Source organism: Chaetura pelagica, unplaced genomic scaffold (assembly GCF_000747805.2).
Source record: "Chaetura pelagica isolate M959 unplaced genomic scaffold, ChaPel_1.0 scaffold85, whole genome shotgun sequence".
Classification (NCBI taxonomy): domain Eukaryota; kingdom Metazoa; phylum Chordata; class Aves; order Apodiformes; family Apodidae; genus Chaetura; species Chaetura pelagica.
Window position 1 is genome coordinate 4,463,056 of NW_009953505.1, and position 16,907 is coordinate 4,479,962.

Here is a 16,907-nt window from a genome sequence, read left to right on the forward strand (position 1 = left end):
CTGTGGGGTTTTTTCTTTTCCTTAACTAGTAGAAGAGAATCCGGTGTTATTTGCAAAAGAATGAATTAGATAGGAACATGAAACCATAAAGTTCCTTTTTCAGTTTCTCAAGTGAGACCTGGCATATAAGAGAAGGACAGAGAAATTGCAGTTTTCAGGCATGTTTGATAAAACTTTGAAATATGGCTATATTCTGCTTCCACTGCATGATAAGAAGAATTAGGATGGTTGGCTTCACTTGTAATGGAATAGTATTTGTCCAGTGCACTGATGATTTTGTTTCTTCCTCAACAGGCTTGCATGCTTGTATTCCAGCCAGAATTTGAAACAGCACTTGAAGAAGTGCAGCTGTCCAGTGAAGTTGTTATCTTATTAGATTGCTCAAATTCTATGGCAGGATCAGCTCTACACCAAGCAAAGCAGATTGCTTTACGTATTTTGGAACTAACTGCTTTCAGACAAAGAGTGAATGTAATAAAAATTGGCACAAGTGAGTTTCTCTATTTCCTTTTTACCTGAGAGCCACCTTTCACCTTCTTGTCCTGGCTTAATTTTTTGCATGTCATTATTAGCAGACCAGCACAGCACACTGAAGTGCAACCAGCAGTATAGAATATTTCTGCTTTGATATTGCAGTTATAAAACTTAAACTTGTGTTTCCATATGTTGCTACATGCTTCATATTTTAATGCTTTTAATATGCTTTATTCACAGATTTCTCAGAATTTTCTTCTTTTTCAATGAACATCATAACTGATTTGGAATCATTGAAGGAGTTCATTACAGTAAGTAAATCAGTTTGGTTGTTTTCTAAAAAATGCTGCTTTGGATGGGATGCTTACCTTTGCAAAACTCTGTTACATGTCTTTTCCTCCTTTTTCTTTAGGCCAGCTTCTGAGACTTTTCTGTAACTTAGTCTATTTGAAGTCTATTTTCTCTAGTAACAAGCACAGCCACCTCTGAATATTAATTCCAGTTTGGTTTTAAGTGTTTTCTTAGATCATTGTTTTGAAGCTGAGTAGCTATCAATGCTAGGACATTTTTCAGTGTTTCCTCCTGAATTTATCTTTTGGAGTTTCATACCTCTCACTGCCTACTACATCAAAAAGAGAGGAAATTATTGACTTTCTCCTGGATATCTGTAATTTGTGAGTGAAGGCAGCAATTAGGCCAAAGGACTTACAGTGAAAAGAAAAATGCTTTTGGCACCAAAAATCAGGTGTAGACTTCTTAGGCCAACAGGTTTTGATTAGTACCATATCTTGTCAGTACCAGTAGGAGGCTTCTCATCTGTAACTAAAGCTTCTTGATGCTGGCATAATGTGTAAGTTACTGATAAAATTGATGTTTTGAGAATGGGATGGTAAGATGCAAATGGTGATCAATGCAGAGTAATGCAAAGGTGGAAAACAACACTAACTATAACGGTAGAATGTTGGGCTACACCCAGAAAGGAGATGCTGGAGCCACTGTGAATAGTCCTTGTCAAATAATAGCCCAGTGTTCAGCAGCTATCAGAAAGCTAAACACTTAGGTAGCTGTATAAATCTGTATTACCATGGCATCGTGAGGAGTGTGTGTGCTTCTGGTCACTCCATCTCAAAGAGAGGAGCAAGAGAAATGGAAAACAAAGGTTGCCAGATACATGGATGACTTGCTGTACAAAGAGTGGACTAGTCCTGATTTTTTTTAACCTCTTGAATCCTCACATAGTCATCTCTTTTCCAGGATAAACAGAAGAAGATGGAAATAGGGATGGTTACTTGCTGTTTCTCACATCTTAACGATCACAGGACACCCAGCAAAATGAGCAATCAGCAGATTTAAAACAAAACAAAAACCAACAAAAACCAAATGGTCCTTTTGATGCATAATGAATTGCTTCATGTCTTGTCGTGCTTTATGTTGAGGCTAAACTGCAACTAAATTCAGAAAATGAGGTTTTAGATACAGTAGTTTAGATGAAAACACCAGTTCAGTGAGTCCCAAAACCACTGATTAATGAAAGCTCTGAAAATAGCGTAAGAGTAGAATTTACCATTTTTCTTAACAATTTTGCTTGTGCCTTATGCCTAAGCCAGAGAAGATACAGAAGTTACTAGACGGACCTTAAGCTCTGTCTTTAACAGTAATTATAGGAGAGCAAGAACAAATAAAATGTAAGAATTAATTATTAATATTAGGAAACCAGGAGTCACGTATAATGAAATAGAGATTAAATGATACATTGTATGTTATTTTAGGAAAAAGTAAACTAAATTCTAACTGTGATACTTTTCAGTCTGCCACTGCAACACTGGGAAACACTGACTTATGGAAGACCCTGCGTTACTTAAGCCTGCTGTTTCCTTCCCAAGGATGTCGTAATGTCATTCTTATATCAGATGGACACATTCAGAACGAGAGTGTGACCTTCCAACTTGTGAAGGATAATGTCCACCACACGAGGTTATTTACATGTGGTGTAGGGTAAGTACAAAGTTGGCTAGCAATTTCATTTAAAACCACTGATAATTTATTCCAAATGAGAGGTTAATAAGCTGAGAACTGTCAGATGCCTGTGTGTACTGTCTTAATAGTAGCCTTCCACTGCCTGAAGGGGCTACAGGAAAGCCAGGAAGGGACTTTTTTACCAGGGTGTGTAGTGAGAAGTTGAGGGGTAATGGTTTTAAGCTGGAAGAGGGGAGATTTATGTTAGACATTAGGAGGAACTTCTTTAGTGTAAGGGTGGTGAGGCACTGGCACAGGTCGCCCAGGTAGGTTGTGGATGCCCCCTCCCTGGAAGTGTTATGCTATGCTATGCTATGCTATGCTATGCTATGCTATGCTATGCTATGCTATGCTATGCTATGCTATGCTATGCTATGCTATATGTATGTTCAGATTAAATGTGGAAATGTTTGCCTGCCTTTAATAATTGAATGGAAAATCTGTAAGAAATTTCAAAGGTAAAATGCCTACTATACTGTTAATTCCATGTCCGGGTACTCTTGCCTATTCATATTTTTCTTCATTATAACAACGATACTATTTTAGAATACAATTGGAAAATACAAGAGTCAATGTTTTGAAACTCTGCGTTTCATGTTTTGGTCTCATTTTAATAAGGCAGTTTCAATCCAACACTAGTAGTTGTATAATTTTATTATTTCATTGTAATTTGTTTTGCAAGGTAACTACTTAAATACAAAGTAACCACTAGACTTCTCAATTATCAAAGGAACAGGCAAAACCTCACTGAAATTCGCTGCAATGTAGTTTGTTTTCAGTAACAACAAACTAGAAAGATACGTGGATGACTGAAATTACTTTAAAAAACAAACTAAAGGGTTACAGTTACATTCTTTAGGTTGCAAGGCATAAATGGCAAAGGGTCAAGGAGGTGTTAAATTCTTACCGTATTGTGGGAGAGCTGGCAAGGATACATCAAAATAAAGAGCAGTGCTGAGGGCCATGTTCTTCTATTACGATTTTTTCTTTTTATTGACACCTTCACCGTAGCTCCTGCAACATTCCCCAGATCTCACAGCCATGGGCCCTGTCCTAGCACTAGGCAAGCACACCCTTCAGGCCCCATACCAGACATCCCAGTGCTCTTCCAGAGTGATCATATGTTATGATCGTGTGTTGCATTGACTCACAATAAAGAACAGACAGTATGCGTCCATTAGCTGCACACTGACACAATTTTAAATGTATTTACATTCCAGCATATTTACATTCACTGATTATTGGCTATTGATATGATGGAACTAGGCCTAGAGATGGATGACCTCAGTCCTGCTAGTCTGAGAGGGCATGGCTTTTAGTGGTTCCTCTACACCACTAACATTTGCCTGACCTTAAACCCAAGTTGTTACGTGTTCATTATATAGATACAATTGTACTACTTAATTTTGACTTGAGGGGTTTTGGTGAGGATTCACTAGATTACTAAGACTGTGATACGGCTGTGTTGAGGAATTAGTCTATTTTCTGTCCAACAAAGATATTCAAGGCTTTCCTCACCCAAAAGAATTCTCATCTGCTTGATTTTTCTCCTTTAATCCTCTATAAAGCTCTCATTTGTATATATGCCTATGAAATAGCTTCACAGTAGTCAGACTGTTGGTGAGCAGAGCCTGCTGTTCTATCGGGCTAATAAGTGTTACCATATAACCATAGAATGTCTTGGGTTGGAAGGGACCTCTAAAGGTCATCTAGTCCAACCCCCCTACAATACGCAGGGACATCTCACACCAGAACAGATAGCTCAGAGCCCCATCAAGCCTGACCTTGAATACATACGGGTTATATCCATGTTATTCAGATAGTAACATTTCCCAGCTGATGCTGGAGGTAGCTGTAAAATTTATGTCAAGTAGTTCATGATCAGGATCATTGATGCAGCCTCACTGGTGTTTGAACTTAAGTTGATTTCTCTGCACAGCTCAGCACTGGGAATGTTAAAACTCGTGTACCATGTAATTTCCTCAAATGTTTGAAATCTCTACTAAAGCAGCACAGTCATTGGCTCAGTTGCTTTCAGTTAGCCTGTCTCCTGGTAAAGGGGTGAAATTTTAAAAATTCAGATTTCAAAAAGCTTGCAATATTAATTGGAAGCAAAATATTTAGAAATACTATGAAGTGAATAATTTAATTCAACAATTACATAAATAATTTTTTGTTATTAGTTCCACAGCAAATCGACACATGCTGAGATCTCTGTCCCAATATGGTGCTGGAGCATTTGAATACTTTGACTCAAAATCAAAGTGTAACTGGGAGGCAAAGGTACATTTATAAATCTTTAATATACTTGGTATGTGATAATTGTCTGCTATATCAATATCGGATATTGCCTAACTTCAGCATCTCAAAATGGGAATTACTACTATAGTTGTCCCTGAGTGGCAAAACATGGCTTTACTTCTGTTACAGGCCACAGTCCATCTATAACATTGTCCCTTCGATAGCCATGAGGCCTGTAGCAACTGCACTGTGTGACTTTGGACTTCCAGCACACCTAGAAGTTTCAGGCAATCCATGACCCCATGTGTGCTCTTCCATTTCCATATATATGTTGTCTACAGCACAATGCTGTGCCTGAATCTGGTCCCTCCTGGAACAGTGACAGTAGAGAAGCTGCTACAGCAAGATTAATATCTGGCATATTTTTTCCTGAGGGAGTGGATAAGAGCATAGATTTCCTCTCTTGCTGTTCAGGCTGTCATTTGAGTGATATATGCAGAACTATCCAGAGCAAGCCATGGAGTTGTGCACATCTCAGAGTTCACGTGTAGGGGATGGTGCTAAGTGTAGCATGCCATATTCCCTAGCCTGTTTGGCAACCCTGGTGAACAGAAGCTTTACTCTCCATTTCAGCTTTCACTTAAAAGAAATATATTATTCCAGAAGCCAGAACAATAATGAGGGAACGATTCTCCTTATTACCTCCAAACACTAGATTCATTTTTTTATCAAGAATTGTATGTGTCAAGTTTCAGTAGTTAAAAAATTAGTTCCATTCATATGGGAAATATGTTACTTTCTATTAAGTTTTCCTTTGAAAGCATACTAACAAAGAGAGCTAATTTGTTTTGCTTCTTTACACAGATACAGAGCCAAATATCTAGAATATTTTCTCCAGAATGCAGATCAATTTCTATTAAATGGCAACAGTTTGATAGAGGCGCACCAGAGCCAATGCAGGCTCCTGCCCAAATACAGTCTTTATTTAACAATGAGAGGCTTCTTGTCTATGGATTCATCCCTCACTGTACTCAGGTAAAGTCTGGCACATGCATGCACTACATGATAGAAATTCAAATGTAAAACAATCACAAAGGACATAATATTCTACTATATATCTTCTGTACAGCATACACGTATCTTCTTTTTCATGGCTAAATAGAACTAAGTCACTGTTCAATTGTCATTAGTCTTTCCTCTAAGTAGAAAGGAAAAAGTTACCTAGTTTAATGTGCTGTCACTGTGCTTTGATAAATACAAGATTCCTTTATTTGTGAATGTCCCCTTGTTGTAAGGGGAAATATGTATAAACCAAGATATGCAAAAACATGAAGATTTGAGTTATACTGGGGACACAGAACAGTATGTATGTGTGCTGGTAATACACCATGAGAGAGAAAGAAACAGTGTTTTTGTGTTGTTTTTTTTTTCTTTTAGGCCACTTTAAGAGCAATAGTAAATAACAAAGAACTACAGACTGTGGTGTCAACTACAGAACTACAGAAGACAACAGGAACAGTGAGTTTGGCCAACATGATTTGTACATGCCAGAGTGAGACAAGCTACTTTAAACAGCCACTTGCTGCTTCACGCTCTTTTGATGGGGTTGAAATGCCTGTTTTCAGCAGCTCTTGCATTTTATTTTTGCTTCTGGTGTTTTAAAGCAGACTTTCAGTTTTCAGACTTTTAAAGGGAAACTGTTTTACATAGAAGTGTCACCTTTCTAACACAAAACTTAAGTGTTGGGCTTTAGCTTTATCCTTGGGTTGCCTGTTCTTCAGGTGACCTCTGTGAAGAAGCTGCAGCAGCATTCTCTTTCTTGTTGTAAATTGTTCCTGTGTGGAACATCTAATCACCAGTCTGTCATCTCTAGAAACATAGAGAAGAGACAGTGAAGTGTTACTGGCCTTTCCTCTGCTTCATTAATAATGAAGTGAGGAGTCTTCATGTAGAGGAAAGCATAGCACCCATCTTGAAAAGGAAAACAAGCTAAAAAGAACCATTTATTAAATCTAACAGATGTCTACACTTAAATAATCAAAAGGAAAGCCAACTTTCAGTAAGAATTCTCATATGACTGTTACCCCTTCCCCACTAAGGGAAGCTGATTTGTTTTCAATTTGTTCCCTGCTTAGTGTAATCTACTTTGAAAGCTACTACTGTGTGTTGGTGTTCATGAATACATTGGTTGTATTGATTTCCATAAGGACAATTAGCTTCCAGGAACATGTCCTTCTCCAGGCAAATAAAACTGGCAAGCAGATGCAATTTGCTTGCCATAATGAATTTTTACTTATATAAAAATACCTGTACTACAAATTCCATATGAAGTTATAAAAAAGTTTTTAAAGGTGTAAACTGAAATGGCAGAATTATAAAAAACAGGGCCAAAATTTGAAACAAATTATTATTTATAGATGCTTTAGGTGAACTCTGAGAATTCCAACCTGTTTCTTTTGCTGGTTTACCTCAGCTGAAAAAGTAATTATTTGCTTAAGGGATTTTCTTCAGAAATGGCTCTTTGCAATCTATCATATTCTTCAAAAAATGAGTCAGTGGGAATATTTTGGCAATTGGAACTGCAATACAGCTGGACTTGACCATTTTCCCCACAAAGGTTCCTCTTTTTGTTAACTTTAATATATTGAAGACACCAAAATTGTTTTTATTTTCTCTAGTTTAGTTCTATATTCCCTTTTTCTGCATACAACCCCTCAGGTCAAGAATTGGTTGATTATACTAGATGTACTGGTTTTTTTTAAGTTGAACACTCTAGACTTGCTTTAATTTTCCCCCAAATTCTGCATTTTTATGGACAGGATTAATTTACCAAATTTCATATATAGATACTGTTCTTTAAATCTGACATAGGTGTACAGGCTCTGTTTACAGTCGCTGGAAAAAAATGTGTACATACAGAAGGGGCATTTTACCTGTTTTAGTTGGCTGTTTCAAATGGAGATTAATTGCCTGGTGGAGTTTTTCTTTTTGCTTGCATGCCTGCCTTTTTTTCTGTCTCCCTTGACTCTAAGGGATGGGCACAACAAGTGAGCCTGGGTATTTTTTAATTAATTAAGTGAAATAAAAAAGTACATTAGGTGCAGGTTGTGATTGCTCTTAAAATTAAAACTTAGCTTGACCCTTCCTTAGAGAATGGGATTCTGTGTAAACATGGAAGCTTATTTTTTGAAGCTGTACCTCATAAATGAGAAGAGGAAATTATTATTTTTTTTCAAAAGGTACTACTATTTTTATAATCAGTTTTGTTTTCTGTCTAGGTGCTGCACAAACTTGCAGCAAGAGCTTTCATTAATGACTATGAAGATGGGATTCTCCACGAGAATGAAACAGAACATGAGGTGTGATAATCTGAAATTAAAAGTATATATTTAAACTGCTTAATAGCAAACTTCAATAGAACAGAAAAACATTCTTGCTTTCTTAAACGTAACTAGAGGGTTGCAATCCTAATATAATTTTAACAGTAAATTCACAATATAGTAATATCTTCCCAGACAAGATTTTGAAAAAAATTGGAAGTCTTTTCTCCTTCATGATAAGAATGTCCTTTACTGGCATACTAGGTGCATATTTTTCCTAATCTATACCCAGTCATTGTAGGCCACTGGTGTTTCTTCTTTTCCTGTAACATGTACAATTTTAGTTTTGTGAGGATTAACACATAGTAGTCCAGCTAAAGTTCACAGCATTTGTACAGGATACAGTGGAAGATAATGACCTGTGTTTTAGAGACAGACTTTATGATCTGTTGATCTGTTAAAAAATTACTTTTAGCTCGTAAAAAAACATATTGCTATCTTGGCTTATTTGAGACTTTAGACTAATTCTTCTTAAAAAATACAGCTGCTTCTTACACTAGAAGGAGGATAGAAACGAAAAAAGTCTAACTAGAGGAGATTCATGTCCCTTCCCAAAGCTGAGTGAGTAGAAAAAGATAGAAGGGAGCAGACAGGCAGGCTAGTGTATTCACGTGAGCTCTTCCTTTTGCATGTCCCAATTTAGAGTGCCTGTGTTTATAGATATGTTTTCAGTTTTGACATCAATATTTCTTTCAGCTGATCATATTTTTTCTCCCTGTTCCATTTGTTAATATTTAACAATGTAGATGAAGAAACAAACCTTGAGAAACATGATTATTCATCTCAGCTTGGAGAACTCAATTATAAGCCAGTTTACAAGCTTCATTGCAGTTGAGAAAAGGGTATGTTTTCTATATATCTTGTTCCCACTAGCTTGTCTGTCAAAAGATTCTAAATTCTGTAACCTTGTGCATACCAAAACCAGTCTTCCTTTTGCTTAACAAAATTATTATTCTTTTACAGTAGAGCTAAAACTATGGTTTCTTCCATTATTTTGGTTTCTTCTGTAGTATAGCAAGGTATTTCCTTTTCTATCTCTTACATTGCTTGTCTTTACAATCAAAGTTTGTCAGTCTGTGTGTTCCTGTTGTGATTTCCGACAAGGGTTTGTAATTCCTGATAGTGCTTTGGGAGCCAGATAAGTCAAAGGACAATGCCAGCTGAAGAGTACTCTTGAATCCTTGGTGCATAAGCCACAGAACCCTTTGTCATAAAATGTAAGGATGCCAAACTATAGCAAACTGGCCACTCTAGCCATGGACTGCTGAAATGATGGATTTTGTATTAGCAAAAGTCATGCTAAGGGAGTCTATGTCAGGTGGAAGACATGAGGAAAGTAAAACTTGAAAAATCTCTCTTTAATATTGCAGCACACTATGGAATGTTTTCATTTGTTTTCAGTATTAGAACAGTGGTAGGAGAAACAAAAGCTTTGCAGCAAATGGAAAGAAATGCTTATAAATTACAGCCTTGAAATTCAAGGGTCAGTAAGAAGAGTTTTCAAATGGAAGGTTGTATCATGATAAGCAAGATTATATCAATTGGATTAAGTATTAGGTGGGGCACAGAGAATGGGAATTAATCTGACCAAACACATGTACATTTAGCAGTAAGTCATGTTTGCCTTCCTCTCATGGTGAATAGAAATAAATAGGTATATTTCTAGAACTTGATTCATCTTATCCTGAAGTTAAATACCTAAACCTGTTCAGAATAATTTTATCAGAGTCTTTTTCTCAGCACTGATTATAGGTGTTACCTGTAGTCACTGTTTCAGATTCAAGGATCAATTCCTCCAAGCTCAAGAACAGTCTATCCCAGTGAACAGAACTCAGGCAAAAATGCCAGGAGGCCTGGCATAAACATGGACAAACAAAAAACTTCTGGAAAAACTCAAACATAAAAAGGAAGTACATGAACAATGACAGCTATCTGAGCATGCAGAGATATCATTAGGAAAATGTAATGACTGATTCAGTAGACAAGGGGAAAGCAGTGAATAATGTCTCTCTTGACTTCAGTAAGGTGTTTGACACTGTCTCCCATAGGATGCTCATACAGAAGCTGATGAAGTTATGGGCTGGATGAGCAGACAGTGAGGTGGATTGAAAAACTGGCTGAATGGCCAGGCCCACATGGTCACCGAGATCAATGGCAGAAAGTCCAGTTGAAAACCAGTGAAAACCAGTACCAATGTACCCAGGGGCCAACAGTGAAGCCTTTCCTGCTCAAAATATTCATTAGTGTTCTGGATGATGAGACAGAGTTGTATCTTCAGCAAGTTGTCAATGATTGTCATGGTTTGACTTGGGTTTGACAACAACACTCTCGATCCCTTCCTCCTCCCACCCAGCTAGAGAAGGAGAGAGAGAGAAAAAAAGCTTTAATTAAACACTAATGATTAAAGAAAATATGTACAATTATATACAAATATGTTCAGGAAATGTACAAAACCCCTACTGCCTCTCCCCACCCCCTGCATCTCCTGAGCTGCCAACAGCCCCAACAAGTCCCGGAGCTGCCAGAGAGAGCACAAAGTGATGAGGGTCAGGAGAGCTTGAGCCTGGGGGTCAATGGTGATGGATGGACGGCGTCCTCCCTGGACACCCACCATGGACAGAAGAGAAGGGAAGAAGAAGCAGGAAGGAAGTTGTCTTCTGTGATCTCTGACCTTCCTCTGAGCTTATGTAGATATACGGAATGGAATATCTCTGGCCGATTTTGCAGCCTCTCTAACTCAGCCTCCTATGGGGGAGTCACAGTTCTCCTGCTTATGTTTGCTTTCCTTTAAAGGATGGCAATAGGTTTCTGACAAAAAAAAACAAACAACTGCCTAAGATTTGGATTTTGTTTTGATTATGGGGATTTGAACAACTTACTTATACATACAAATATATACTGTCTACCTTTATATTTCATGTGATTTTATTTAGTGACAACACATTGTCCCTCAATATAGTAAAAAATGTGAAATTACATTTACTGGGTTTTTTGTATATACTGTGTATTTTTAATGTGCTGCATTATCTGTTTATCCCCTGTTTTCAACACATTTCAAACTCACAAAGAAAAATGCACTGTCTCTAGAATTACGGAATCATGTAATGGTTTGGGTTGGAAGGCCATTTTCAGGTTTGTAACTGTGATGCATTTTTATTTAGGATGCTGCTGAAACTTCTGCTGCTGATGCTCCGAACATCCTGGAAATTATAGCTCAAGAAGATGTAGATTTTTTACCTTATATGGACTGGGATGGAAAGGCAATGGATTATGGCTTCATATTTGCTGGAGGAGTTAGCTATCCCCCGGTAACTAACCTATGTTCTTATTGCTAACTTGCTCAGTATACTAGCCAATTGTGGTAACATTGGAGGAACCTGACCCAAAAATATCATGAGTGCAGCAGAAGTTTTGAGAGACAACATGGTACTACAGCCTTCTTCTCCCTTCCAGAAGAATCAAACACCTGTTAGAGTGTTCTCTCCTAAGAATATCCTAGTGCAGATAGAGCTTTAAATTCAGCTCTGAGAAACTGAGAGGGGGAGGAGGGGAGTTTCAAGGAAAATCAAGGTATTTATCCGTAAGAAAGACTCCACTAGCAGAGAGGTACAGGCAAAGCAGAGAGACTATGGGGAATGGGGATAAGCATGACTGGTCATATTGTGGGCATGCAATGGGACAATCTCTGGAATGAGGAGGGAGCAATAAGAGAAACCTGAACAAGTGAAATTGGATGTTTGCTGGTTATGGTAGCTCTCTCTTGACTTTGGAAACTACAAGAGATGCCTGCATCAGTTAGCCAGCAGGTATAATTCTGTCAGTCTGTGAAGTCTTAACTGATTAAAGCTTTACATCTCCAAATTGTGTAGGGGACACAAGAAAATAATTATTTGTCCATTAAATTATGTCATGCATGACCATGATAGCATTTAATACAACTCAGGAGCATCATCTCAGCCTGTAGTCTGTAACATATTAAGATTGTGAGATATTTAGAATTATAACTGGGTGTGTGTTGTGTAACTTAGGTCAACTCATGCAAAGCCATTTTCCTGATCCTTTGGCCCAAGTATTCCTAGGCAGAAGAGTACCAAACATACATGTTGGTGGGTGGTGGCAGTATAGCCCAGGGTCACTAGTTTGAATGCAGCAGCTACTGGGTCTCAGCTGGTACATGTGCCAGAACTGCAGCAGAAGCAGAATCCACACTTCATTTTGTGTAGATCCTTCTGTGTATGTACAACAGTATTATACAGCAGAACTTCCTTGCCTCATAATCATAATTAGATTAATAATTTGTATCTTAATAATGTAAAATACTTCTCATATTTTATCACAATTCCTCTGAATTTGCCTGGTATAAGGTTGAATAGGGTAAGAAATGTTTAGTTTAACTGATATATTACTTTCATTTTGAACATATGCATTACAGTATAATGATACTCCACACTACATAAGAAGTACTGTTTTGATTACTAATTCTGGAATTATTTTGTTTCCTTGTAATTTTACTGAACAGGCATGTTCCTCATCTGTACAACATTATTGTTCAGCTGATTTGCAAGGTGAACCTGCAGGCTTCCAATTTCAATCTTCAGGTGTTCCTGTTAGTCAAGGGGGCATCTCACCAAAAAGCAGGACACTGAGCTTTGCCAGTGTTTCTGATCTTGAAAGTAATGTTGACAGTCTCAAATCAGATTCCAGTTTGGATGGAGATACCACAACAGAGACATCTGGAACAAGGTCTCCTTCACCACATGGCCTTCGTCTGATGGAAGCTGCTGAATCTCCCTTGTCAGGAACCGCTCAAAAAAGAAACCGCTCTGACTCAAGACAATTCACTTCAGGCATCTGCACTTAGAAAATCTGGTGTTTTCATGGATGCTCCTAAACCTGCTCCTCCTCCTGCTCCTCCCCTTTGCTCTTCTTTTCTAGAATTGGTGGGAGGCACAAAACCACTTTTTTCTCCTTGTGTTCCTCCTCCAACGGCAGGTTCAGCATTGTTTGGTTCACCTGCCCCCACATGCACAAATTCTGAAAAGACTAATGTTGAAAACCAAGTCACTCCTGAATTCAGTGGTTTTGGTAGATCAGCAGCAGCAGTAATGCGACTATCAAAGAAAAAGGCAGTACCAAACTGTAATGATACAACTCCTGATGAAGGATTTACAGGGGACTTTAGTGCTGGGGTGAGTCTTCCATCAAAAGTATTTTATCTGTAGGATGCTACAAATGTCATGCTGAAATCCAAGCTGCTTTCAGCTGATGAAAGCTACCTTAAAGATTTGTGTTTCAAAGTTTGGGGGTGCACAGCCTGAAAAGAACAGGGTAGGAGTGGTAATGAGGCTGCTTTCCAATTCAAGAAATCTGAACCTGCAACGCAGAAAGCATTATTTTTATTTGTTTGGGTTTCAGTTACCTTTTTCAAAGTGATAAATCTGACACTCTGAATTCTGCCTCTTATTCCTTACTACTTTAATAGGCAACTTTTAAATGGAATTACTTTGTACCATGAAATAGTAGCTATATGAGTCTTTGTGGTAGCATGAGATTCTTAATGAGCATTATTCTGTTTGTTCAGGGACAGTTTTGCCATTCTATGCCAAGTCGGATGATTCAGCGTCGTCGTCTATGTAGTTCAGTAAATAGGAATAAAATTCCTGAGCTCCAAAATCAGGTGCAGTACCCATCCACTATTCATGCATTGATAAAAGTAAAATCTAAGCAGAATGAGAAATTATCTTTGGAGACAAACATTGTATAAATTATTTTGGGGTTTTTTGCTTTTAAACTGATTTTATAAAGAGAATGATGACATCAAAGTCATGCTATTTTTGTTCCTTTCATGGGCAATCCATCATGCTTAAGAAACAGTATAAAATCAGACCCAACAAATGGTGATAAGATCTCCAGAGTAAGTTTACTCTATATTTGCTCAGTATAAGGCAGAACAGGGTAAGAAATTTTAATTTTGAACAATACGTTTTAATTTTAATTTTTAACATACAAATGACAGTATAATGATGATGTGCATAATACCAGAAGACATACAGCTTTGATTAAAAAGAGAAAAAATGTCTCACTAACTCTGGAATTATTTAATTCCTTGCAATTTTGCTAAACAGGAACTTTCTCCAGCTGTGACTGATGTTTGTGCAAATGCTTTCCTAAGTGGGAGAGGAAGAACCTTTTTCAACCAGAAAGAGGTGTTTTTTTAAAAAAAACAAGAGGAATTATTTATAAACTTTTAAATGCAATTACTTTGTGTCATGATGTCGTAGCTGCATAGGTAATGGTGGCAAGATTCTTAATTAACATTATCCTCTCCAGGAACAATCAAGGTACTTTATAACACCAGATAAAGAAAGGATTCAACAGGGACGTGAGTTGACTTCGGTAAACTGGAAAGAAATTTTTGCACTCCAAAATCAGGTACAGTACCCAGAGGCTATTTGTGTATTACTAAAAAGACAATATAAATAGAAGGAAAAAATTTTTTTTACTTAAATTCTGTCCTGAGAAAAAGTACTTTTCTAAAATGTTTATAAACAGGTTTTACAAGTGTATGATGACATCAGTCTTACTGTGTTTTTATTAATTTCATGGGCAACTCAGCAATGGGTATAAAAAATATAATATAAATATAATATAAAATGGGTATAAAATCAAGACCAACAGGTAGTAATACATCTCCAGAACCTTTTTTTACAGCCTCCATCAGTTTGCAGCTTGGGGACTTACTGGGAGAAGTATAAAAACATACAGGGGAAGCTAAGTGGAAGAAGTGGATGCAAATAATGCACATTATGCAAGAAAATAAAAAGTTGTTGGGTTTTAGAGGATTGGACTGAGAGATGTTGCAGCAGGAACTTCCACTGGAGTGTCAGACCAATTGGTAGGGAAACTGAAGGAAACTGTAATGTCCAAGAATCCTGCAGGAAAATGTTTACTTTTGTTGTTTTTGGTATCTTCTGTGTGGTGGGAAAAGTCCCTGTCCCATGGTTTGGTGAGCTTACCAACTTAAGGAGTGAGGTCATGATCAACAATCAGATTGTGAGTGTCACAGTCAATATCTCTAAGTGGTAAACTGATGGAGGTTTTTTCAAGAGTATTACATGATCCAAATAAAGAAGCCACTGTGGAATGTCCCCAGTGGAGAGTCCTCTCATTAATTGACAAAGTGGCCATTCAGCATGGTGAGATGTTGAATTCCCCTTCCCTGGGAGTACATCCTATACACTAGACTCAGTAAGTCTTCCAGATGTCCCAGCTTCATGTTCCTTTGTGCAGCAGAGTCCACCTAGTATTTGCACCCTCATTACTCTATTATTCTTGCATCATTTTGTGTGTGATTTATGATTGTGATTTACTTCTGTGGGAATTCACTCTCAAAGTGCTGTTCAAGATATTTTATTTTTCAGCAGAATTGCCACTTGTTGAATTTTAAAACTAAAAGTTTCTCAGGTTTTTTTTATGCTAATTGAACTTAATATTCACTTTTTTCACATAATTTGGATAATTACTATCTAAACTTCCCCTTTAAATCATATATTATCTTCTAAATTACAACAAATAGTTATAAATTCATGCCCATGGTTACAGTTTTCTAAGATATAAAAGCTGCAAGGATGGGTAAAGCTTCAAAAGTATATTTAAATATTGAAGATAAGTACTTAAACATCCTGTTGAAAGCTTGTCTTCCATCTGACCTGAGGGTCATTGGCAAATTGGACCATTGGGCAGATAATTTTAGTCATGAGTTGTCTAATTAAAACAATAAGGGAAAGTCAGATAAAATAGGATTGGTTTTGTTAATTTTGCTTTTAACGACATATATATTAAACTTAATAATTGTATAGAGACTTTGCATTTTCAGCAGAGGAGAGGAATCCTTTATTGTTTCTTTTGAGTAAGGACAATGCTTATTTCTTAGCACCTTTAAAACTAATTTTCAGAAGGAACTTGTTTGAAATAGATTTGCAAAGGCTACTGTTGTCAGAGTGTATATTTTATATTACAGTGATTTTAAAATGACACTGTTCTTATGTTTAAGGGTTTTTTTTATCTGGTAGGCCAACTACAACATTGTGGGTCAATTACAGATATTTGATAGTATATAAAGGATTTTTGAAGTTTAATATTTGAATCACCTATATTGATTATGTGGATTTCAGTTTTTGAGTTTGTGAGAGCTTTTTAAAAAATATTTAAAGTCATTATCCTATGCCTATTTTGTTCTTGCCAAGTACATTTTCAATATCCTGGATCTTTGGCTTATACTTATCTTTGTTTATTCCGTAGGATGGCTCTTGGAATCTCAGTCTACAGTTGGGAAAAATCTTGAAATTTGATGTTGAGAATTTAATTAACAATTTCCTTGTTAAAAAAGGCATTCAGTCACTTGGTAAATACTTTTCTGTCATTAGAAAGCAGTACATTGTGTTATATATCTATGTGTGTTACTACACTATATGTCTATTGGAACTCTCAGTAAGATATGCTTAGAATTTAAATGGATCTCTTAACTTAAAAGTTTTCAAAAGTGCCTGATTTTAATAATACAGGGGTTTTTTAGACTTCTCTCTATATAGTGTCCTGATTGCTAAGCACATTTCCTGGAAAAATGTGTGGAGGCTGTGAGATAGTTGGAGTAGAAATAGGGGTTCTTTTATCTCAATTATTGTATCTGCTATATTAATATCTACTAAAGAAAAAAAAAGGAAGAGAAGTCTCTCCTAGGGAGAGGCAGAGATCACTTCTGGTTTTCACATTTAAAATAATATTAATAGTATTTAT

At 36.9% G+C, this 16,907-nt stretch overlaps 1 protein-coding gene across 1 annotated transcript in view; it reads left to right on the forward strand.

The window, feature by feature from the left end:
- Window positions 1-16,907, forward strand: part of PARP4 (poly (ADP-ribose) polymerase family, member 4) — a 42,752-nt gene that overhangs the window by 23,444 nt on the left and 2,401 nt on the right. The window contains exons 21-32 of the mRNA XM_009999435.1: window positions 295-490; window positions 715-785; window positions 2,282-2,469; window positions 4,674-4,773; window positions 5,596-5,766; window positions 6,169-6,249; window positions 8,010-8,090; window positions 8,858-8,953; window positions 11,273-11,419; window positions 12,911-13,300; window positions 14,442-14,543; window positions 16,413-16,515. Of these exons, the coding sequence (XP_009997737.1) occupies window positions 295-490; window positions 715-785; window positions 2,282-2,469; window positions 4,674-4,773; window positions 5,596-5,766; window positions 6,169-6,249; window positions 8,010-8,090; window positions 8,858-8,953; window positions 11,273-11,419; window positions 12,911-13,300; window positions 14,442-14,543; window positions 16,413-16,515 (1,726 nt within the window). The remainder of the gene's footprint in view (window positions 1-294; window positions 491-714; window positions 786-2,281; window positions 2,470-4,673; window positions 4,774-5,595; window positions 5,767-6,168; window positions 6,250-8,009; window positions 8,091-8,857; window positions 8,954-11,272; window positions 11,420-12,910; window positions 13,301-14,441; window positions 14,544-16,412; window positions 16,516-16,907) is intronic.